At 35.1% G+C, this 26,241-nt stretch overlaps 1 protein-coding gene across 2 annotated transcripts; it reads left to right on the top strand.

Moving 5' to 3' along the window:
- Positions 1–26,009, top strand: meis1a (Meis homeobox 1 a). Of its 2 annotated transcripts, none has more exons than XM_058783405.1 (13): positions 1–859; positions 1,862–2,055; positions 2,991–3,129; positions 3,291–3,341; positions 3,488–3,538; positions 3,652–3,798; positions 6,611–6,716; positions 8,595–8,740; positions 17,896–17,972; positions 22,229–22,287; positions 23,543–23,629; positions 24,560–24,660; positions 25,217–26,009. In XM_058783405.1, exons 1-12 carry the CDS (start codon positions 848–850, stop codon positions 24,619–24,621), a joined length of 1,131 nt encoding a protein of 376 aa, XP_058639388.1. In that variant the 5' UTR covers positions 1–847; the 3' UTR covers positions 24,622–24,660; positions 25,217–26,009. The 2 variants fall into 2 exon arrangements, with proteins under 2 accessions (XP_058639388.1, XP_058639378.1); XM_058783395.1 differs by having other exon boundaries at positions 4–859; positions 23,540–23,629; positions 25,217–26,008.
- Positions 26,010–26,241: the final 232 nt, after the last annotated feature.

The raw sequence follows: 26,241 nt of genomic DNA, 5'->3' as shown, positions 1-26,241 counted from the left end.
GCTCTGACTTAAATTAGAAGATGCATTTAGTAAATCAAACAGTGTTTCATTTATGTATTTTTCACACTTTTAGAAATTTACATAGTAAAAATGCTGGATATTTCAGCTTCCTTCTAATTGTTTAAACTTTTAGTAGATGTAATCATGTGCCATTATTAGGATTTATCTTAATTTCATGTAGTAATGAGACACGAAATGGTTTCTAACTGGTTTACAGTGGCCACTGGTAAATCTAAGCTGGGCATCTGTTACCTTGTATTCTCAGACTGTTGGTTGGCTTAGGTCCAAGTATGAAAAAAATCTTGTCTGGTATGAAATTTGGTTTCTAAAGGGCTATACGGGATTTTTTCCAATGGCCCGCATGCTCGGAATACATTTGTGCGCTCTTTACGCACGGGTTCGCTTTGCTCTTCCTTTACGTCTCCTTTAAGAAGTCCAAATGCCCTCTCCTCCTCCTCCTCCTCCTCTCCACGCTCCTCACATCTCATAGAGGTGTTATTGCATTAAGAATAAACCAGCCAAGCGATCAAAGACCCGAATGGAGTTTGCTTTTTCACCCTTTGGCTACAAATCTTCGATTGGAAATAGAAAAACAGAGCAGACATCCGAAGCGCACTTTGGTTATTTCGGAGCGTCGAGAACTGGATTTCTAACTTACTGATAGCCAGCTTTGCGTTTGTTGGGAAAGCTGACCAGGAGTATTTGGGTGGATTACGATGTTATTGTTCATCAGGGGCACTTGAGCTGGGTGTTTAGGAGAGTTTTGAATGCGGTGTGGGACTCGCCGGGCTCGCTGCACTGATATCCGGACGCGTTGAGAAAAGGGAGTCGGTGACACGGAGTCCTCATGGCGCAACGGGTGCGTAAAAACCTCCGCAACAAAAAAACACTCAAACGTGGCCGTCAAGACTAATTCTACCAGGAAGCTGATAAAAATGGACATAATTACAGTCAGATGTCCTTTAATTCCTTGAATGAATAATGTGTGTTTATACACCTAAGTTGTTTTGGAATACACACAGCAACAAGTGAAACCACCAAAAAATGAACTCACACATTTTTTAATTTTTTAGTAGCACGCCGTTTCTCATTTCCGTCTAAAAAATCATTTTAATTTGTATCAAGTTCAAATTTGTATTTTTTATTTCGCAATTTCTCGACTAATTCCATATATAGGCTAGTTGACAGCCAAAAGCGTAACTTGATGCTTACAGCCTGTTCATAACTCATATTTCTCTCGTTGGATACTTATCCGAGACCGATTTAATGCTACATAACATCGATATTAATTTTAGTAGCCTAATTATTTTTATACGCCGTTAAAACATTGCTACATTTCACTGTTATTTTAAGCTATATTTTGCATTATAAATTCATTTTTAAATTGCAGTTTGCTACAAGAAAACTGAGTTGAAATAAAAAGTAAATAGCCTAATAAAAATATTTCGTTTTAGCCAAATGTCGGTTTCTTATGATACGGTAATTTTAAGATAGCATTAATTTAAATTTGACATAAGATATGATTTGAAGCTTTCCATGTGTTTAAAAATTAAAAATGTGTTTAAAAAGTTATAATGGCAGCGCATTCATATTTTCCGTTGCACCTTCTGGCACATTTAGAAGTCACAAAGAGCCTAAAAATTAAAACTGATCCGCCGTTAATTAATTTGTTTTGAGTTCGAAACTACTGAAGTGTGATTCGTTCATTAGTTTTTGATGCTCAATTTATTACCTTTTAAACAAATAAGAGCTTTGTTCCCTTCTCATACTCCCTTGGCTGCTGTTATATCAACATTTGCAAGATGTGTGTAGGCTAAAGTCCCGGTCTGATTTTTAACTTCCACGTTTTGAATGTGCTCAGTACGAGGATCTGGTCCATTACGGAATGGATGCGGTCGGGATCCCGTCTCCGATGTACGGTGATCCTCACGCGGCCAGAGCGATGCAGGCGGTGCATTTGAGTCACGGCCCGCCGCTTCACCAGTTCCCCGCGGCTCCCGGCGTCCCGTCGCCCGTTAACGACGCACTAAAACGGGATAAAGACGCCATTTACGGGTATGTGGGATTAGTAGCCTGTGTGTTTTATTATGAAGATGAGTTAGGCTGTAGGGTAGAATTTCTAAGCGAAACATTTTCCCATGTAGTCGCTTGTTATATTGTGCTATTGTTTTACGATGTTCTTTTTAGACTAAAAATACTGGATAGCTATAATGGGAATGTGTTTATGTAGACAGTGGGATTTTAATAAAATAGACTGCATTTGGCACAAATGAACTTTTATTTCCCTCATTTATATCAGTTTTTAACGATATGTGACCCTGGACCACAAAACCAGTCATAAGTAGCACCGGGTATTTGTAGCAATAGCCAAAAATACATTGTATGGGTCAAAATGATCGATTTTTCTTTTATGCCAAAAATCATTAGGATATGAGCATAGTCTAAATTTCCTACCGTAAATATATCAAAACTTAATTTTTGATTAGTAATATGCATTGCTAAGAACTTCATTTGGACAACTTTAAAGGCGATTTTCTCAATATTTAGGTTTTTTTGCACCCTCAGATTCTAGATTTTCAAATAGTTGTATCTCAGCCAAATATTGTCCGATCCTAACAAACCACACATCAATGGAAAACTTATTTATCCAGCTTTCAGATGATGTATAAATCTCAAATTAAAAAAAAGAGGCCTTTATGACTGGTTTTGTGGTCCAGGCTCGCGTTATAGCAATGCCAGAATGAACTTTGTTTGCCTGTTGTCACAACAACCGTAAATTTGACATAAACCTGAAAATAAAATAACTTAATTTTCCCATAAAAATATATTTAATTTAATTTCATATTTCATTTTTATTGTAAAAGTTGTAGAGAGAGAGAGAAAAAAAAGACGGGGCCTCGAAGCTGAAAGTCCTGTGCTTGAGGACTAACAAAGCGTTGTTTTCGCCACAAATAGGCTGTAAACACCACTGAATGTGATTTGTTTTGCAGGCATCCTCTCTTCCCTCTGCTTGCACTAGTTTTCGAAAAATGTGAACTGGCGACTTGTACGCCGAGAGAGAGCGGAGTGACCGGCGACGTCTGCTCGTCTGAGTCCTTTGACGAAGATATTACAGTATTTTCAAAACAGGTCAGGCCCACGTTTACCTCTCTGCCAGCGATTTATTATAGCCTGTTATCAAAAAGCTGTACTAATATCAGCAACCAACAACGCACCCCAATTGAATTTTGTGTGAAAATTGTGCCTCGATATTACGGACTAACGATACGATCGCTATTTTTTAATTTCAGATAAGGGCGGAAAAACCTTTCTTCTCGTCGAATCCAGACTTGGATAATTTGGTAGGTCGCCTGTGGGTTGAGTTTTATTTTTTTATTTAAATGCTCATTATTTTAGGCTACTTTACAAAATTCAATTCCATTTTTATTGCTGGATGAAACAATAATCACAAAGCATTTTTGTGGCCTGATATGTCGTTTCGTTTTAGATGATTCAAGCCATACAAGTGTTACGATTTCATCTCCTCGAATTAGAGAAGGTTGGACTTTCACTTATTATTATCATCATCATCATTATTATTATGAGCGACGTCCATCATGTTAATATCATGAAGGTAGGCCGATCACTGATGATGAATGTCTGTTCCTGTAGGTACACGAGCTGTGTGATAATTTCTGTCACCGCTACATCAGCTGTCTGAAGGGAAAGATGCCCACTGATCTGATGGTGGATGATAAAGAGGGGGGATCCAGATCTGACGGCGAAGAATTTACACGCACTCCAGGCGGGACAGACCAGGCAAGTCTTCCGCTCAAATCTTTCTGCTTTTGTTTGCTTTTCAATGCTGCAGCTATATTCATGCTTTGTACAGAGCCAGGGAGCCACTAGAGCTTTTTCAAGAAAAAGTGAATACTTGTTATAGGCTATTAAAAGTTTAGTAGAAATATGAAATAATATAAAATCTATATAAATATATAAGATATGATCAAGATTTGGGTCTCTGGTGAGAAAACCTATTTTTTTTTTTTCTTTCAGCAAATGGACAGTTGACATCAAACCTATTTTAAATATTTTGTACTTTGTCTATATTTATTTGCATGCAGCTTTTATTATTTGGAATATTTGTGCATTTAAAAATGCATTTTTTTACCTGTATAATAAAGAAATACATAAATCAGCAAACATAAAGGCACCTAAAATATACTCTTTTCATAATACATTAATATATTTAGAAGTTATAATTTAATTGTTGAATAAATTAGTCAGCTGCTCAAATACAGTAGCGAAGCAAACTTTGAAACACTATCCGGACGGTTTGTTTTTGTGGGGAGGCCTGAAACTCCTGTTTCATGTGATACAATACGGCCACAGACTATCCGTCCCCCTTGTCTATATTAAATAACAGCAGATAATCAATCTTCTGTCATTTTATAATGAATCATTTTTGCTCTTTTGTGGTTAAATGAAACTTAATTCTTCACATTACAGTGTCCATGTTATGCATAATTAAATCCCACAAAATGATTACAGATCATATGATAATTCATATTATACATTCCCCAATTTAATATACTGACACATTAACATGATCACAAGTGTGATGAAACGTTTTAGAGAGTAAAAAGACCTTCTCAATCTTACACTGTAAAAAGTTATAAATTGACTTTACTTAAAAAAATTGAGGAAACCCGTTGCCTTAGAATTATTAAGTAAATAATAATTAAAAAAAAAAAGTTAAGTGAACTTGACAATTCACTTAACTTATTTTTTTAATTATCATTTACTTAAAATTTTTAAGTTAAGTCAACTTCTCACTTTTTACAGTGTATGTAGCAGGTTACACAAAACTATAAAAGTAAACAAAGTTTTTAATAACTGTTGGTGTCAAACTGCTGCAGGTGCACTTTTAGTGCCTAAAAACAAATAAATATATGTTGTTATTTCAAAATATATATATATGTAGCAAACTTGGGAAGTGTTAATTATTCATCAAGAGTTCATTACCATTGTCAAGTGTGCTGTTAGTGTCTTTAATACCTAATGCAAATCACTGAAGCATTGTTTTTCTGTTTATGTCATTGTTTGCACACATGTTTGTTGTTCTCTGTGAGTTTGGTGTCGTGTGACGATAACTCACAGTGCATTTCTCTTAATGATGTGGTTTTGAGAGCCACCCTCATTGCATTTGAAACATTAGGGATTATGTTTGTCTTGTTGAAAATCTTGAGCTATTATAAGTGTGCCACAAGATATCGTCTCCTTATTGTGCTGAGATGCTGAACATCTCTTTATTTATACTATAGTATTATTCCGAGAAGACCAAACTATGTTGCGATTCTGTGCACAATTGGCACTGGATAACAAAAAGTCAACCACTTACTTTAGTTTAACTCAGTTTTGAAGCATTTGCTTTCCTTAACAACTCATAACTGAATAAAAGATGTCATTCGGAATGTAGATAGTTACTTTAACATTTTTTAAATAAATAAATGAAATACTTATATATAATCGACTGGGGCAAGTTGTCACATGTCCTATATGAAGGTTGGGTTTAAGCACCTAGTTCAAAACCTTTTTAAATTAGGTTTAGTTTTGTAAAATATCCAAGCTAAAATATCATACTATTGTCATCATGTTTCTGTAATTGCATTTGGGTGACAGGAACAATTTTTCATAAATTTAAAATATAATTTTAATATATAAATAAAATGTATATATGTATATTATGTATATTATTTATTATATATTATTGTGTATTATATACCATGGACCACAAAATAAATGCACTTTTCATTGATGTATGGTTTGTTATGATAGGACAATATTTGACTGATATTTGTGCTTTTAAAAATGCAAATAAATTTTGCAAAATAAAAAAAAAGTAAATAAACTAAAACAATAAAACAGCGAAGTTCTGTCGTTTTAAATTATAACTACTTTTAACAAATAATGTCACTATAAGAAATACTAATTGGAGACGAAATTGTGACAACTAGCCCCAGTCTCCTCCAGTGTTAATCCGTCTTGCTCTTATCACTCGTGTGTGAACCCTTTGCTGACCCCTGGTTAAGACATTTCTCTCTAGGTTTAGTGTCAATTAAATGCAACACAGTGATCAGATTGCATCTTTACAACATAATAAAAATATTTAGCTGTCAGTGACATGCAGCGTTCATAGTTGGTCTGTATGTGCAGTGTGCGGTGATTCACACTCGGCCAGATGCACAGGTGTTTCATGTCATAGCTGTTATTATAGTATGTATTTTAGCACAGTTCGAATGCTCAATTGACCAATCAGCGTCAAGGGCCGTATCCGTCTGCTTCATTCGCTCGGTTAAAGCCGACAACATGGGTTTTCAAAATATCATGTGCGTGTATGTGAGTGCATTTGTTTGTCTTATAATTTCTGCGCAGATGTTTGTGCGTGCATGCGCACGTGTGTTTATATACAGCAGTCCGGAGCGCTCTTCAACTGTTTGCTCTTGCAGCATGTGTTCTGTATTACTCCTTACAGCACGCCTCTGGTATGCACCGCTATACTGTACTTAACCAATCGTATATTACGCCGAACGCAGCTTATTACTCTGTCTACCTGTCTTTCTCTCTCTAGGCGTTCTGGAGGGAAGACGACGCCGCATCTGTTCATTCTTCTGGAGCTCCTGCGGCTTGCGGCAGACGGCCCGGCTCACACAATGGAGACAACAGCAGCGAGCACGGTAACACACTCACACGCTACGCTACAGATACACACGCGAGCGTTTGCGAAGGCCTCGCTCTGTGCCAAGTGAAACAGATCTGCTGCAGGTTTGTCATCTCTAGCATACATTTACACTTTAGCACCACCACGGGGGTCTCCGACTGCACACGCACACACAAGCACGCAAGTACACACACCGGTAGACTGCTCCTAAATAACTGCAGCCGCTCGGTGTGTGTGTGTGGATGTGTGGATGTGTGTTGGACAGGAAATGGTGCATGATGGATATAAAGACTCTTCTCTGGGCTCCTCTGCTCTGAGCACCAACCATGGCCAATAAAAACCAGAGTACATACTTCCCCGAGCACCGCATCTGTGTGTGTGTGTGTGTGTGTTTTGTTCGCTGTGCCTCAGCGCAGCAGCTGTGAGTCTGGCTCGGACAGAATATCTCACTACCTGAGAAAGAGAAACAACAGACAGACAAACACACAGTTAAATGATCACAATGAAGCACAGAGTCTGTCCTAGAGCATTGTTTATTCTGTAAACATCTTTTTAAATTTTTTTGTCACATTTAAAGGAATGGCGTCACACCTTTTTACTTTCAATGTCAGTTTTGTTTTCAAAAACAGTTAAAATTTCATTTTCATGACATTTTGTGCCCTCTTTCTGATGCATAAACGTAAAGGGCTTTTTTTCCTACTAATGTTTAAGACTTTAATATTGCAAACATTTGCTTGAATTTTTCTTTTTCTTTTAAGCTTTTAGGTCAAATTTAAAGGAGGCATGTCAAACCTTTTAACTTTTTTATGTAAATTTTGTTCCCGAAAACAACTAAAATTTCATTTTTATGACTTTTGATGCATAAAACTAAAGAGCTAGTATGCTTATACGACTATTAATGGTTAAGAATATAAAAGGCCCATGCCATGCATTTTTACTTTTTTCTTTTTTGTTTCCAAAAAAGAGCTATAATTTCATTTTCATGACATTTTGTTCCCTCTTTCTGATGTATAAAAGGATTTTTTGGATGATATGCTTTTAAAGATGATTAATGGTTAAGATTTTTATTACTGTAAACACTGTAATATGTCTTTTTTAGTTTTTAGATTGAATTTGAAGAGGGCATGTCATACTTTTTTTAATTTATTTTTTTGAACTTTTTTATGTCAGGGTTTTTTTAAGTTTGTTTTCAAAAATAGTCTGTTTTATTTTCAATGCCTTCTTTGCATGTGAAATGAGATAATTGTCAATAATATTATCGAACATCACTGAATCATCCTACATAGCCTACATTCATTTATACGAACAAAAAAAGGTAACAGCTGCAGTTTTTTTTTTTCTGTCTGACATCAGAAAGTTGTAACAACTTGTTCAAAATGAGGTGTTTTTCTGATTATTTCTAATAAATGGTCATTTTCACAAGGGAGGACATTTATAGCTCTAAAAAGTAACTGTTTGTTACAGTACAAAAGGAGAATTTGGCTCCTCAAGATATGACCCCTTAAATAAAACTAACTGCTAACAAAACACACCAGAGATGTTGAAACCATATCAAACAGAAGTTCAAATAATTATAGTTGTAATGATGTATTTAGAGCGTAATTAAAAAGTAATGTGATCATACTGTTGCGATGAAAGAAATGATCAGCGTAATCATGCTCAAATTATGATGAATGAAAATTAATAAAGGACTTATGATGTACCTTAATAGTGAAAAATAAACATCAAACTAAATATGCTTTTGCATTTATTAGAAGGTTTTTGAAATGTTATAACCCCTTTTAAATGGTGTTTAAAAGCATTGCAAAGAAATGAAAACGAATGAAGCCAATGCAAATACAAAGAATATTATCTCACATCTGTTAACGCTGTGTAATTGCTTTCTTTTCCCCAGGTGACTTTCTGGATCAGAGTGTTGCGTCTCCGAGCACAGGAGAGGAGGAAGACCCTGATAAAGAGAGGAAGAACAACAAGAAAAGAGGCATTTTTCCCAAAGTGGCAACCAACATCATGAGAGCATGGCTATTCCAGCACCTCACGGTAAAACACCTCTCTGCTTTCCCAATGATTATGCAAATCAAGCTCTTATAATCTTCATTTACATTGCGTATTACTTTCTCATAGAGTAAAAACCAAACCGGAATGTGCTGAACTAAAGCCAAAAGTCATTCAACTGTATGCAATATAAATGTAAATGACAGAATTATGGTTTTCAGAAATATTAACGTTCAGTTATGTTAAGATTAATAAAAGCGCGGGTGAATGTGCATTACTAGTTATCATGTAACCTAAAGTTTCTTTATTAGTAAACTTAATCTGAAGGTCATCAATGCCCACATATAAACCTATAAAACAGCTTACAGATGCACAGAACAAGATAAGAAGCTCATGCGGCGTGTCTGTACCTGCACGGCTACATTATTTCAAGCTCAGTGACGCTCACACATTGCCTAGAGGCTAGTTAGTGCACACACACACACACACACACACACACGCGCACGCGCACGCACACGCACACACACGCAGATGCACTAATGACCGGTGTAACGATATATTGGGATGAAATACAGGCAGGGTTTCCTTACTGTTGTCATGTATAAAGTATGATAACGGTTTCCATGGTAAAGTGGGCGGGCACGACTTGGAGCCCCTCCCCCTCCCTCAAGCTTTGAATGTGTAATCAGTGATATTGCTTTCAGAGAATTGAGCAGACATTTCTACAGCCTTATTTTCCTTCTCTCTCATTCGGAAACTTGTTGAATCTCCTTCCAAACAAATAGGCGCTCACACTGCCTCATAAACACTAGCTCATATGCGTCCCACATAAAGGCTGTGATTTAGATTGGGTAATTAGTGGGTAGTTTGTTGCCTTCTTGACAGCAGATGTGAAGCAGCAGAACACAAGGCTGTCTGAGCAACCAACATTAAGGAAGGAAGGATCGTAGAAGGTTTTTTTTTTTTTTTTTTGCTTTCAGATTGCTTTTATTCTTTTGTATTTTTATTATTGTTTGGAGTCACGAGAGGACAGGAATGAGCTAAACATGTGCTGACCACACTGCATACATTTTAATGAAAATATACATTTTAAATGCTTTTAAATATATATTTATATTTCTAAAATAGATTTAAAAAAACATATACATAAATGATCAAAATATATATTGGTAGAAAATATATTTACATAAATAAACATATTTTAGCAAATATATTTTTGGCCTTTTTTGTATATTTTGAAATATATTTAAATATATATTTGGAAATATACATTTTTGCCATATGGATTCAAAAGTCAAATATATATATGTATATAAGTTTTTGTTTATATAATATATGTTTGTGTACTGTGTATATTTATTATGTGTATATATAAATACAAACACAGGCATGTATATATTTAAGAAAAATATGTAATGTTTATATATTAAATATATTTATATAAAAGATAAATTATAAGATTATAAATATATACATGCCTGTGTTTGTATTTATATATACATAATAAAAATACACAGTACACACACATATATTATGTAATCAAAACCGTTTATTATGTGATTAATCGTGATTAATCATTTGACACCACTAATATATATTCATGAATTAAATAAATACTTTCGTTCAGTAAAGATGCAATATATTGTTCAAAAGTGACAGTAAAGACATTTCTGAAGGATCATGTGACACTGAAGACTGGAGTAATGATGCTGAAAATTCAGCTTTGATCACAGAAATAAATTACATTTGAACATATATTCATGTAGAAAATAGTTATTTTAAATTGTAATAATATTTCACAAATTACTGTTTTTTTTTCTCCCCTGTTTTACTGACTTCTTTCATTTAAAAAAATCCCAAACTGATCCCAAACCTTTAAATGGCAAAGAAAATTAGATACTTTATTTTTGCCAAATTGGCAGAATCATAAATATCCTTCAAAGAGGAGTCAATCCCATATGCACAAGCTGGAAAGAATTCTATCCAAGATGGTGAATAAAATGCAAAAAGTGTTGATATATTTATAATTATTTCAATATGGAGTGTTAAAATAGTGAAACCATTTTACTTTGCATGTTTTGTATCAAATGCTTATTTGGGATATTGTGTGACTTAGCAACAGTGCCAAACCCTGCTGAAATCAGTTTATATGAGAAGAAAGTACAGGCCTAAACCGATACATGATAAACCTATGAATTAACATGATAATAATCACATAACATTATTGTACAGATATTTTGTTGCAGCGCACAAACACCTAAACATACTTTCCAGTGATTTGGAGGTGAACAATGAAATGTAAAACTGTGGGTTGTAGACGCGAGGGCTTTCCTTCAGGCGCCGAATAAGGTGGTTAGCATGCAGATAGATGACATTACAACATTCCCTGAGATCATTAGGGGGTCAAAGGTCGTGTGTGTAAAAGAACGCGCCCCCAACCTTTATTCCCGTACAGTTGCCTGATCCATTCAGCTCCAGCAGCCACACAAACACCATGCAGCGCCATCGCAGACGTTACTGCATCCTGCTGTTTGAAGTTGAGAAACACGAGAAGCGCATGCAAAACCTAATTCATATGTTTTCCACCCTGCCTCTTCCCAGGCTCTGATCATTTTCAATCTCCATATTCGTGTTTGTCAGTGGTAAATGTGATTTCGCAGACCTCCGCTCGCTGATTACCCTTTAATTCTGCTGCAGCGCAGACCAAAGGAATAGTTCACCCAGTCATTATTTTCTGCGTTCTTACTGTTGCTCAAGACCCATATGTCATTTCAACCACTTTTACTGTGGGTTTTTTTGGGGGGAGTTTTGGACAGTTCATTGTTGCATGAGAAAGAGCTGCATTAAGTTTTTTGTCCCAAAAATATGCAGGTTTGGATCTGTATCTTGAAAAAAAAAAAAAAAAAAATTCTGTTGATTTGCCACAATATTTGATTTGGCCAAATATTACCTAATTTGGTGATGCTGTATGTATGCACTGATGTTCAAAAGGTCCTTTTACACTCTTAAAAATAAAGGTTCTTTATTGGCATCGATGGTTCTGTGATGAACCTTGAACATCCATGGAACCTTTCAAATGCAGAAAAGGTTCTTTAGATTTTTAAAATGTTCTTCAAAATGGTTCTTTTAAGAACTGTTCACTGAAAGTTTCTTTGGGAACCAAAAATGGGTCTTCTATGGCATCACTGCAAAAACACCCTTTATTTTTAAGAGTTTATGTTCACCAAGGCTGCATTTATTTGATACAGAAAAAAACGGTAATATTGTGAAATATTATTGCAGTTTCTAATATTGGTTTCCTATTTTAATGTACTTAAAAATATAATTTATTTCTGTGATGCAGTGCTGAATTTTCAGCATCAGTACTCCAGTCTTCAGTGTCTTCAGAAATCATTCTAATATGCTGATTTATAATCAGTGTTGTGCTGCTTAATTTTTTTTTTTTTTTGGAACCTGGGATACTTTTTTCTTTGATTCTTTGATGAATAAAAAACTTCAAAGAACTTCAAATTCAAATGCAAAGAACTTTTCTATTTCTATTCAATATGTCCATATTACCACTTTTTATCCATTTAACACATCCCTGCTGAATAAAAGTATTAATGTATTTAAAAAAGAAAGAAAAATTCAATGTCCCCAAACTTTTGAATAATAGTGTATATTGTAACACAAAATTTCTATTTTGAATAAACACTGTTCTTTTAAACATTTTATTTATCAAAGTATACTGAAAAAAATATCACAGGTCCCCAAAAATATGAAGCAACACAACTGTTTCCAACACTGACTATAAATCAGCATATGAATGATTTCTGAAGGATCGTGTGACTCTGAAGACTGGAGTAATGATGCTGAAAATTCAGCTTTGATCACAGGAATAAATTACAATTTACGCTATATTAAAATAGAAAACAGTTATTTTAAATTGCAATAATATTTCATAAATTTTTTTTTTAATTCTGTATTTTTGATCAAATAGATACAGCCTTGATGAGCATAAGAAACTTATTTAAAAAAAATTTAAACTCGTACTGATCCCAAACTTTTGAATGGTAGTGTGTGTGTGTGTGTGTGTGTGTGTGTGTGTATTTTTGTTGTTGTTGTTGTTTTTTAAATCTTGTATATAAAATGTATTTAAAAAAGTATATAAAAATATCAACAAAAAAATGTAATCACAAACCGTTTCATACCCCACAAAATCTAAATTTATTTTTCTGAAAATCATGTCTTTATGGCAGTTTTCTGATGATGAAGTGATAATACAGGATTTCTTCACCTTACAAATGGTTGTCGAAAGCAAAAATTCTACAAATCTTACATATTTTGTGAGAAAGTGTGACATGCAAGAGCAAAATTAGGCATTGATATTGGAATCAGCAGCCCAAAATGAGTAGGAAACAAGTACTGGATTTCATTCAGCAAATATGAGGCAGGGTTGTGAAATGATGTAATTGTCATTCTGCGGGTGAACGTTTTCTTTTACGTCTCAGTCAAAGCCACTATATAAGAGAGTTGGGAATACAGGGATTTCACTTATTTAACACCCACCTGTAACAGTGGCTTTTGTTTAGGGCTTTATTTATACTGTTCATGCTACTGTTTAAGCCGGTTTCTCCACAGACGTAGTCTTCCTTTGAAGCGCCGGAGCATTTGGTTGTAATGAGGGCGCCGCAATTAGCGTCAGTTTCAAAAAATGAGAAGCGGAGGGCTGCGGTGGGGTGGGGGCGGGGTGGGGCGCGACGGACCTCATTTAGCCCAACTGCACGGGCCTGTTGTGTGAGGATGGATCTGCTGGGGTTCCTCCCCCCCCGGGGTCTCTCCAGGGTCGAACTCGCTGTTATCAAAACACCATCCATTACGGCTCTGACAGCTCCTCCTGGGGACCCGGCTCTGCTAGACCTACGGGGAATTTCCGTCCTTGCCCATGAAAAGAAAGGGATGCGGAAAAGAAAAATGCTGGGGAGAATGAAAGAAAGGAGAGGTGATTCATCACGGCCAGACTTTTTTGGTAAACGCAGAGGGGAGGGAGGCAAAGACGAGACGCAGAGAGAGATGAAACGGAGAGCCTAGCTTTGGGATGCGCTGCAAAGTTAATGAAAATCACAGTCGACCTGCTGGGCCTTTGCAGGAACATCTTTTTAAAATGAAAATCTGTTTTATGCAGTGTTGGAGAAGCTAATTTAAAACTATCTTGCCAAGTAATAAGCTACTCGTAATTTAGAGTATAGATACTAATATAGCTACCCGTTTGAAAAAGTAGTTTGCTACACTGCAAGTTAAGTAAATGTAGCTATTTAAGATCTATGAAGCTGTATTTATATATCAAATATATAAATAAATTAAAATAAATTAGGATAATAATCAAGAATATAGCAGTATATATACACTACCAAGTTTTTGAACAGCAAGATTTTCATGTTTTTTAAAGAAGTCTCTTTTGCTGACCAAGACTGCATTTATTTGATCCAAAGTACAGCAAAAAGTAAGATTTTGAAATATTTTAACTATTTAAAATAATTGTTTCATTTCTTTATTGTAGTACTTCATATATAAAATTACATATTAATAAAATATTAAATACAAATACATAGTATAACAATAATAGAATTATATTTGAATAAAATATATTTATGTTTTATATTTATAATTTCTTTATTGTAATACTTCATGTGTATACACATTGTTTAAATATTGGTATATTACTTTATATATTTATATACTTAATATATAATATATGTACTTAACATATGATATTACCATGAACTGTTTATGCCCCAAAATGTGCTAAAGTATTAACAAAAGTGGTTCTTTGGCTCGTAATCATAGGGGAACCACTTTTGGTGCTGTATAGCACCAAATCTTGGTGCTTCAGTGGTTCTTCAGCAGTTCTTCACTGGTTCTTTGGCATGACTGAGGGGCTATATTGCACCGCTACCATATACAGAACCTGTTAAGCTCCTGTATGGTTCTTCAGTGGTTCTTCAGCGGTTCTTTGGGGTGATTAAGGTGCTATATAGCACCACTGCTGTACAAAGAACCTGTTAAGCCCCTTTAAAGGTTCTTTACGAGCCAAAGAACCACTGTTGATGCTATTCAGCACCATTTTTGTTGAAGAAATACAATGCAATATGGCACCTCTTGTGGTTCTACATAGCACCATTTGACAAAGGTGCTATATAGCACCAAAAGTGGTTCCCCTATGATTACGAGCCAAGAACCACTTTTAGTGCTATATAGCGCCATTCTTTTTTAGAGTGAACTATAAAATATTAAATAAAGATAAAACAATACAATTATACATAAATTATATTAAAGTTTGATGTCTTTATTTATATTTGTGTATGTGTATATGCCCAAAAATATGCAAAAGTATTATATGTGACCCTGGACCACAAAACCAGTCATAAGTGTCAATTTTCCAAAATTGAGATTTATACATCATCTGAAAGCTGAGTAAATAAGCTTTCCATTGATGTATAGGATAGGACAATATTTGTGACCCTGGACGACAAAACCAGTCTTAAGTGTCAATTTTTCAAAATTGAGCTGTATACATCTTCTGAAAGCTGAATATATAAGCTTTCCATTGATGTATGGTTTGTTATGACAGGGCAATATCTGGAATCTGAGGGTGCAAAAAAATCTAAATATTGAGAAAATCGCCTTTAAAGTTGTGCAAATGAAGTTCTTAGCAATGCATATTACTAATCAAAAATTACGTTTTGATACATTTACGGTAAGAAATTTACAAAATATCTTCATGGAACATGATCTTTACTTAATATACTAATGATTTTTGGCATAAAAGAAAAATCGATTATTTTGACCCATACAGTGTTTTTTTGGCTATTGCTACAAATATACCCCAGCGACTTAAGACTGGTTTTGTGGTCCAGGGTCACATTTGGCTGAGATACAACTATTTGAAAATCTGGAATCTGAGGGTGCAAAAAGCTGTCCAAATGAAGTTCTTAGCAATGCATATTACTAATAAAAAATTAAGTTTTAATATATTTACAGTAGGAGATTTACTAAATATCCTCATGGAACATGATCTTAATATCCTAATGATTTTTGGCATAAAAGAAAAATCGATAATTTTGACCCATACAATGTATTGTTGGCTATTGGTTTTGTGGTCCAGGGTCACATATTAACTATGACCGATTTTTGCGTTTTATTATTTGCATCTACTATTGTTTTGTCCCCTGCTGTCTGTGATTTTTTTTTTTTTGGGGTTGTGAACCATCAGTTGAATGCTGGTATAGAAGAGTTTAGGTAGAGTGTAGTCTAAAGTCTAGATGCAGTGTTTGAGTACAATACAGAGACTATCACACACACACACACACACAGCTGCAGCGGGTGAGGCTGGGTGTGTTTTAGAGTCTTTTTAAGTACCGTTCACCCTGAATTACAGATCATTAGAGCCCTAACAGTTTTACTGCCTCTGTAAACAGGATAATGACCCCACACACACCTTTAACTCTTCATTGAGTTTCACAGGACACACATACACACACACACACACCTCCAGCCAGCATGGCTCAGTCGCTCGTAAAGTTACCCACCATTTGCTACCAGAGCTCTCGGCGTGCAACAGGTGTTAAGAGAGAGTCATTCATGGGTGAGGTGTTTATAGTCGCTGCTGTAAAACCCCTGCTCCAGGATCAGTTTAATACGCACGCCTCTTTATTTATAGATCTCCTTGAGCTTTAGACGGCTGACCCGGGATCAGTTGTTGTCTAATGACAGGTTGAGACCTCCTCTGTCACTGTGTGCGTATCCTCTGGGTTTAGAGAAAGGCTTTGGTGGTTGCTAGAGTCATCACCCTTGGTTACAGGATAGCAATTTGTAATGACTTTGTGGCTTGGCGTCTAAATCCCAGCTGGCAACTCTCCGATTAGCGAATGGGCTTTCCTTTAGAGTTTAGGGCTTTATTTGCCAAGATACACAAGGAATTTGTTTGACTGCACATGCAAACACAGAACAGACGCAAAACACAGTTCAACTGAGGAACAATGGCAGCTGAAACCAGATTCTTCAAGCCCTGTTGATTTTTGTGTTGTTTCTATTGTTTCATGTACACTGTTTTTTGAATAATTATGATTTTTAAATGTTTTTGAAAGAAGTCTCTTCTGCTCACCAAGGCTGCATTTATTTAATTTAAAAATAAAGTAAAATCAGTTAAATTGTGAAATATTATTGTTGTTTTGTTTTTAGTATATTTTATCTAAATGTATTTGATCTAAAATATAGTAAACAGTGTATTTTAATATAAATTAATAATAATAATAATAATAATTTGTATTAAAATGCATTTTAATACATTTTAAAATATAATTCATCTTTAAAAATCAAATTATGTCTTTAATGTCTTTAAGATAAACAAAATCTAAATTATGTAAATTTTAATTATTTATATAATATAAACTATTAAAATCATTTTTTTATGTATTAAATTACATTATAATATGAGATTTTAAGTTTTATTAAATACATTTTATTACATTTTAAAATGTAATTCATGATAAATGTAAATCTTAATTGTTTCTAATATATGTAATATAAATTACTAAAATAATGTGTGTGTGTATATACAATTATAATTAAAATACATTTTAATACATGTTAAAATGTAATCTAAATTACTAAATTCTTAATTGTGTAAATCTTAATTACTTGTCATTTATATGTATATATACATATATATATATATATATATATATATATACATAAATTATTACAATTATTTATACATTTATACATACATATTATAGCCTATATTAATTTACAATTTAATGACATTTTAATTTTTGTTAAAATGCATTTTAATACATTTTGAAAATCTTGATATTTCAATTCCAACTTTGCCTTTATTTTACATTTTCAAACATATATCTATAATGTCTTATGAACAGTTTTTGTGGCAATACCTTGGACTCGCTGATAAATTTACATGAATTTATAATCTAAGCATAAAATGCGTTAAAGTCCACATGAAATCAAAACTGACCTTATTTTGACTTTAATGCACATTCCTGGTTTTATCCTATTTTTATTATCTCAATATTTCAATCTCGAAATTTCGGTTTGTTACATTACAGAAGTAAAATGGGTTGAGAACACCATTTCATGTCAACTTCAGATTGTACATATTTAAGATGTACATATTGTACATATGCTTGTTTTGTGCCCCGCAGCACCCGTACCCCTCTGAAGAACAGAAGAGGCAGCTGTCCCAGGACACTGGACTGACCATCCTGCAGGTCAACAACTGGTAAGTGCTCATCAGATCAATCTAACACAGCATCAACTCTGACTTTAGCAGACCTCAAAGCTATAGACACAAAAATCCAGAAATGTGATGTCTGTTGTTATTTCTAATGAGAGACAAAAAGGATTTAATGTCATAGCAGAACCTTTTCAAGCTCATCAAAGAACTTTTATTCACTCGTTCTTCTGGTGTTTTAAAGTACATACGGTACAAACCAATACAATATAAATGTATAGATGATAGATAGACAGACAGACAGACTCAACAGGCATGTTTTTATAGTCTGAGTGTTTGGTTTCCAAATGTCTCTTGAATTTCTATGGCTTCATGCTCTCGGCAGCCAGTCATTCACCACACAAAAACACATTGCGGTCGCCACTTACAATGGTTATGCTTGCAGCAACTGAACCCTTACTTCATGTAGTCTGGATCATATTTTTGAAACTTGCGTAGTTTTGTCCATGTCTTTTAGGCACGGCATGCAACCTGTCCGTGTTTGCATCTGTCTAGTTTGGTGAGCTTTCACAGATAAATATGCGTTTGACAGGCTTGGACGTCAACAGCCATAGACGTAGGAAGCGTTTCTCCTCCCTATCAACTTTAAGCTGATAAGCATATCTGTTTTGCTATCCTAACTGCACGATTACATGGTTAGTTTAAGCATTTATCTTTTTTTCTGTGTAAAAATTCCTTTAATAATTCGCACACTCCTTGTGACCCTCCAGTTGAGAAGCACTAGTCGGCTCAAGAACGCCATACAGTGAAAAATAGTTCTTGATAGCCATTTACTGCAAAAAAACATCGAAGATGTGTTATTTTTAAGAGTGCATGCTCTTAAATGACCTGTGATGTCTTGATTCCTTGGGAACATTTCTGCATGGATATATGTTTCAGTAGCATTAAGTCACCAGAAGAAAGAAAGAAAGGGGAAAAAAAAAAAAATATATATATATATATATATATATATATATATATAATTATATAATTTAAATATAAAATTTTTATTTTTATTCAATTAATATTTATTTTTTACTATTTATTTAATATTTAAAAAATAATAATAATTTTGGACTGTGGGTGTACTCAGGTTTATAATGTCATATCTAATAATTTCTGCGACTAATAAAAGCAGATTCTATTACATGAAGTACATTTTAATTGGCAGAACATTTTCTCTTCTTTGGCTTTTGGCTCATCACTGTAAACAAAATCCAGACCTCAAGAGCCCTTCATAATCAAAATGACAACTAATTAGCATTTTAATCACCAGAGTGAAAATACATTAGGTGCTCCTCAAAGCCCAACACAAACAAGAGCGCAGAAAGTGCCATGTGTATGTCTGCAGCTCCTGTCGCACAGAGGAAACAGGTGAGGGAACGAGAGGGGCGAAAACGAGCTGCTGTCAAATTAAACAGAAATTATCACTGGGAACAGCTGGACTGGTTTATTTAAACGTGGAGACACACACACGCACACACACACTGTCCTCCGAATGAACTCACAATACAGTGGGACTAAAAGAACACTTCATGTCTATGGTTTCCAGACAGGAACATTTGTTGTTGAGTTTTAGCTTTAATAGGCTACAAATATCACATGGTGAATTAATATAAACTGTGAGGCTTAGGAATGTACAGTGGGGTCTGAAAGTCTGAGACGACAACGATTTTTTTATTTATTCATACCTGGGAATTATCAGAAAGCTTTGAGATTTTCACAAATGTTAAAACAAAGATATATTTAAATATAACACATATTTATTTGTGACAAGTATGAACATTAAAACATTAACCTAAATTCATTTTCTTTTCAGTTAATTTATATGGACAATATAATTTGCAAATAAATATTTTGTATTAAAAAGTATATTTTCACTAGTTGTTTCTTTTAACTTAACATTTAATATCCACATAGATCCACATTTCTCTCTCTCTCTCCCTCTATCTATATATATATCATTTTGTAAATTTCATAATTACAAAGTAATATATGTGTGTGTGTGTGTGTGTGAATAAATATACAAATACATTTTATGTATAATTTATTCTTTTATTTTTTACAAATATTTTACCATTTTATTAATATACAAATGTAAAAATATATTTAAATATATTAAAAATATTAAAAATGTGAGTGTATATATATATTATATTGTATAATAATATTATTTATATTATTATAATTTACATTTATGCATTTAGCAGATGCTTTTATCCAAATTTACATATTTCCCTCAAATATGTTAATACTTTTGCATATTTTTGGGTATATACAATAATATCTAGGCGTATTTATAGCACAGCAGGTTTGTTCAGTGTTGGATTGTGGAGGAAAGGTACTATGTGTTTCTTTGCTCCCTTGTGCACCAGAAAGGGCCCCCAAATATTTGACTTGCTGCGTAGTGTTGTTATGTGTTTGGCGTGCGTGTTGGGCCGCGTACGGGTGTGTGTGTGTGTGTGTGTGTGTTTGGAGTGAACAGGCAGAGGCATGAAGCTCGTAAACTTGGTCTCGTGGTGAGAAGAGGGGTTCAGTGAGGGGTCAGCTTTTAACCCCCTTAAAGAGTGGGACGGCCCGTCCCCGCTGGGGATACGGCTCCTATCTCTGATTGGTCACCTAACGGGCGGAGCTGAGAGAGATGCTCGCCCTCTACAACCTCACAAAAGCGTTTATAGTACCTGCTCTGAATGTTCGACCTCTAACGCTGCTCTTCCTGTTTATCTCTGCTTTTAATGCAGCATTACTCGAGAGAAGTGCTTCTCAAGCTGTGGTGTGCAATATAATATGCACAATTTATTATAAAATCTTCTAACATATAGTTTTAATTTTCCATGTGATCTCTATAAACTTTTAATATAGTTTTTTTGTGTGTAAGACTAATGCGTACCATACAGTACATTGCATTGTGAATATTAGGATGCTAGGGATGCATTTTTTAATGCTCACCAAGGCATTTATTTGAATAAAAATGTAGTAAAAACAGTAATATTGTGCAATATTATTATAATTTCAAATAAGTGTTTTCTATGTGAATATATAGTCAAATGTAGCATCATTACTCCAGTCTTCAGTGTCGCATGATCTTTCAGAAATCATTCAATAAGCATTTCTGATTATTGTTGCTGTTGAGAACAGTTGTGCTGCTTAATATTTGTGTGGAAACCGTGTTACTTTTTTCAGGATTCATTGATGAATAGAAACTTAAAAAAAATAAATAAATTTTGGCCCGGTTTCACAGACAGGGCTTAGCTTAAGCCAGGACTAGGCCTTAGTTAAATCAAGACATTTAAGCAGCTTTTATAAAAATGCCTTAGAAGAAAACATTGCAGGTGTGCATCTTGAGATGCTTTAAGATATTTTTAGTTGAGACAGCTCAAACATGCATTTTAGTCTAGGACTAGCCTTAAGCCTTGTCTGTGAAAACGGGGGTAAAAATGTTCAATTTAAATGCAATAAGGAAATACTGTGAATGTTTATGTCTGGTCAAAGTTGGCCTGATAAAGTCAGGCTTCTCCTCACCCATAACTCTAATGTCATATGCTGTGTAACATTTCAGATGGTGACACCTCTCACAGAGTGTGTAATTCACTTCCTATGAATTAAAAGTAGAACTTCCCCTCCTTTGTGAAGGTTAAAATGGGAGCGAAGCACCTGGGGAGACGCAGAGCAGTCATTAATCATGTGTGGACTTGTGCCCTGGCACCCAGCGGTCAGAGGTCACGGGGAATTTTTTAGGCTGAGAAAGAGCAGAGCTGCGCCGCTGCCCGGGGTGTGAGGTCACTGAGTCAGGGGGTCAGAGGTCAAGCGTAGCATGGGAATAAATGCATAAAGCATTGAAGTTCTGTGGAACTTATTCATTTATGTTCTGTGTTCAAATAAACGAGTGTTCTAAAAATGTGCCGCCAGTAGCATGTTGTGGGTGGTTGCTATGGTGTTGCTAGGTGTTTCTTGCTGGCTTTCATCTCTGTTATTCTGGTCTCTACATATGGCTAGTCCGGGCAAAATCATAAATCTGATGATTTCAGACTTAATAAGCTGCATGATTTGAGGAATCATTCATGTCTGGAGCACAAGCGGTGCTGGATGAGTTGCATGCCAAAGTTTAATACTCTGGGTTTGTTCAAATCCATAATCATAAGTATGAGCAATAATTTTAATGATGTTTGCCTTTGACAGAAGCCAGCAGCGTTAATAAAACAGAAATGTGCTTTTATTGTCTTTTTTTAATGTTTTCACCCCTGTTCTTTCCTTTGCTTCATCAGGTTTATCAACGCCAGGAGAAGAATCGTCCAACCGATGATCGACCAGTCCAACCGTGCAGGCAAGTGCCTTGTAAACTGACTCAGATTTTATTTGTTTCAATTCTCAGAGCTAAACTGCTCATCCAGGACATGCTGTCGCGTTCCATCTGCACTATATTTTAATTATTGGTCTATGCAAATATTTGTGAGATAAATGGATTTGGCTGTTGCATTGCATTTTTCAGGTGTTTTTTTTTTTTTTTTCTCTCTCAGTGTTTTATGCCATGAGCATCAAGTTTTTAAGACCGTGGCTCAAATTTAAAGGTTTTAATGTGCAGCAGTTTTAAAAACATCTCTAAACATGCTGAAAATTCAGCTTTACCTCACGGGAATAAATTACAGTTTAAAATATACTAAAATATATTTGAAATACATTTTTTTCATGCTAAGTATACTATAAATACATTTACATATTTATGTACTTAATAAAAAAAATACCCTGCAATTGTACTTTTAGTATACTAAACTGTTACACTTAAAGTCTGCTAAACTGGAACAACTAATGTTGTACTTAATGTACTTTAATTGTGCAGAAATAGTGCTGAAATCCAACTAAAAGTATATTTGATTCTGCTAAAGAGGAACTATTGCAAGTATACTCATCACTAGTGACATTAAAACACATTTTAGGCTTAATATTAAGAAATATGCATTGTGCACAAGTAGTACTCCAAATAAAGTTAAATTATAATTTTTATATCAGTAAGTCTTGAGCGATATCTCAGTAACAGATTTGAAATATATTTAGTATGAAATAAATGTATTTTAAAATGTATTACTTTTTTACTACGGTATACAGTATATATACATAAATCAAAATTTTCAAAGTTTTAAATTAAAAAATAGACCAATCGTATATCTCCAAACATGCTTTCTGTTCAGTTGTGTCATGCTACTTTAAACACAAGACTGTGTGCTGTATGAACTGCCCCTAAAATGTTTTTCAGGATGAATTAGTTGAACTCAGCCTTATCCATCACACACACACACACACACACACACACACACACACTCAGGATGAAGGATAAAGGCTTGCTGTTTGCAATGGACCTCAAAGGCATTTGCCCAAACGGATGCTTACAAAATGATCTTTTCTGACCCATTTTTGTAGTTTGGTTTCAGTAAATAGTCTGGTTGAGCTGGAAGGGGAGTGTTGTTAGCATCTCCTCTGTTTACACATTTCCTCTGGGAAGCGGCTGGCGTAGTTATGTCTGACCTTCTTAACTGTCTCTTGTGTAATGTGTGTGTGTGTGTGTGTGTGTGTGCGCGCAGTAGGTCACAGTGGCCCATACACTCCTGATGGTCAGCCAATGGGAGGTTTTGTAATGGACGGACAGTCGCACATGGGCATCAGACCACCAGGTACATCAAGCCTCTGTCTGAATGTTCAGATGTTTGAGGGACAAATTGTACATCCAGCCTGTAACTGAAACCAGCACGGCTTCATTTATAAAATGAAGCCAGCAAAGTATTGCTTGGTTTATGAAAATGAAAAGGATGATTCAGCCCAAAATCTAAATAAATATATATTAAATTATATTTTGCTTGAAGAAAATGAAACCAACAGTGTGTTGTTGTGGACTTTGATGTTGTATTTAGGACATTTAATCATACTTTCCCTCTCAGTTATGATTAATGTAACACACATGTAAGCAAATAATACTTTTATTCTGCAAGGATGCATTAAATTGATCAAAAGTGGCAGTACAGACATTTATAATGTTACAAAAGCAAATAAATGCTGTACTTTTTAACATTCTATTCATAAAAGAATCTTTAAACACAAGTATCACTGTTTCCATAAAAATATGAAGCAGCACAACTGATTTCAACATTGATAATAATGTTTCTTGAGCATTAAATCAGCGTATGAGTAATGATGCTGAAAATTCAGCTTTGTTTCACAGGAATAAATTATGTTTTACAATATATTCAAATTGAAAGTAGTTATTTTAAATTGTAATAATATTTTACAATATTTGTGCTTTTATACTATTTTTATCAAATAAATGCAGCCTTGGTGAGCAGAAGAGACTTCTTTCAAACACATTAAAAACTATTAGTGACCCCAAAATGCTTGAAGAGTATACAATAAATGGTTTACATACAGTATGTATATATATATATATATATATATATATATATACAAATTAGATGTATGCAAAATTGCTACTTTACACAACATCTGCTCACAATTCTCCAAAAATCCATTGTCAAGGCTGTCGGTAGATGTTTTTGTGAAAGCTCTGTTTCATGAAAGTGTCTCTCTCTGTGTCTGTGTCTGTCTCTCAGCGGCTCTGGGTGGTCTTGGGGGAGTGAATATGGGGCTGGAGAGTCAGTGGCACTACATGTAAACAAACCCCTGGCATCCTGCTGAACACAGCAGAGCAGAGGTACGATCCTGCACCAGGGATTCCCCTCCAGCGAGAGCAGCTCTTACGGCTGTTCCACCCCGCTAACAGTCATACTTCTCTCACGTTTTCACCGTTCTTCACCTTTCCTCTCTCTTCTTCTGTGTCACCATTTGTAGGAGCAACTCTCATTTATAACAATCCCCATGCAAATATACCATGGTATGAACTGTACACTGTAAAAAAAACAAAAAAAAAACGCGAGAAAATACTCTCTCAGTGTTTCGACTTAATGAAAATTCCATGTTTATTCAATGTGTTGCTTGCTGCTGCTTTGTTTATTTGTGAAATCTACTAGCAATCTCTATCCCATAATTCCATTGTCGCTTGGTATAAACCGTCCAAGACCGATTCATTAGTCACTCAATTACTCAGTGGAGACAGTTTATGACATCGGAATCAGTTAATGTCTCAACCCGCAGGAAAAGATAAAGATGAAAGCGACTGTTTTGATAGAAATGTCAGCTGAGTTGATTTGTGACGGCGCCGTCGCCAGTACTGTTTCCTCATAAATGGTTTCAACTCTTTTTCATTACAGAGTCAGGCTTTTTGGCGAGAGGATCGATCCTTTGCTCACGACTGGATTGGATTGGATTTTGACTTGCACCACCATGAACGGCCTTTATTCAACGGTACAAAAACCCCTATAGCTTCGCTCTCCAAACCAGGTGGCACAGACGCATTCAAGATGGCCGCCGGGACTCACGTTCCCTGTGATGGGCAGATCAACCGTATCAGGACAGAGAGAAAACAATACAGAATAAAGCAATGCCTCAACACCTGGACGGAGCCGCTCTGGGCTGGGAGATTCCTTCACGTGACCTTTCACCTGGAACCAGGTGAATCTTCAAGTGGCCTGGAACGTCAAAACAGAGTCTCGTCTTTCAACTCAAGTGCCACCTCAAACGAAGAGTCATTATTCTGCAGACAAAAGCCCGGGAGTATTTTCGCAGCGACAGACGTCACGTCTATTACAGGAGTTCATGATCTAATTTGTGCAGAGCAATTCAATACAAATCCTGTAAATGTATATAATGCTGCTGGATGTGTCAAACGTGACACAGAAAAGGTTCATAAACGCTGGTGTTGCCTGACGAATGCAACTAAAGGTTTCTCACACATCATTTACTGCAGTAGAAATGCGCTCAGATGCATTGGGATGGTCAATGGTTTTGAAAGGTACTAATGATTGTTCTGGATTTGACTGACGTGAGCTGAGCTGTATATTCACACTATGTGTGTGTGTGTGTGTGTGTGTGTGTGTGTGTTTGGTTTTCAGTGAGTGTGGGTTTATTCACATAAAAATTCATACCTCAACACGTGTTATATCATTTTTGTTGCACGTCTGCTTTGATTCGTTGGCTGTGTGTGGAATGGACTACTAGTGTACTGCTTTCTATACAGTATATTATGTACAGTACATATTAAGTTTAAAAATAGTACACTACTGTTCAAAAGTTTGGGGTCAGTAAGTTTTTTTTACAAATTTTTTTACATAAATTAATCAGCAAAGATGCATTCAATTGATTCAAAGTGACATTAAAGACATTTGTAATGTTACAA

The sequence above is a fragment of the Onychostoma macrolepis genome, chromosome 01 (genome assembly GCF_012432095.1).
Source record: "Onychostoma macrolepis isolate SWU-2019 chromosome 01, ASM1243209v1, whole genome shotgun sequence".
In the NCBI taxonomy this organism is placed as follows: domain Eukaryota; kingdom Metazoa; phylum Chordata; class Actinopteri; order Cypriniformes; family Cyprinidae; genus Onychostoma; species Onychostoma macrolepis.
The sequence above is the reverse complement of the archived record's forward strand: the minus strand, read 5'-3'. Positions and strand labels throughout refer to the sequence as shown.

Bases quoted from the DNA above. Each gene is read 5' to 3' on its own strand.
- meis1a (XM_058783395.1), top strand. The intron at 3,799-6,610 runs GCAAGTCTTCCG...TTCTCTCTCTAG, and splicing joins CTCCAGGCGGGACAGACCAG to GCGTTCTGGAGGGAAGACGA. The intron at 6,717-8,594 runs GTAACACACTCA...TCTTTTCCCCAG, and splicing joins AGACAACAGCAGCGAGCACG to GTGACTTTCTGGATCAGAGT.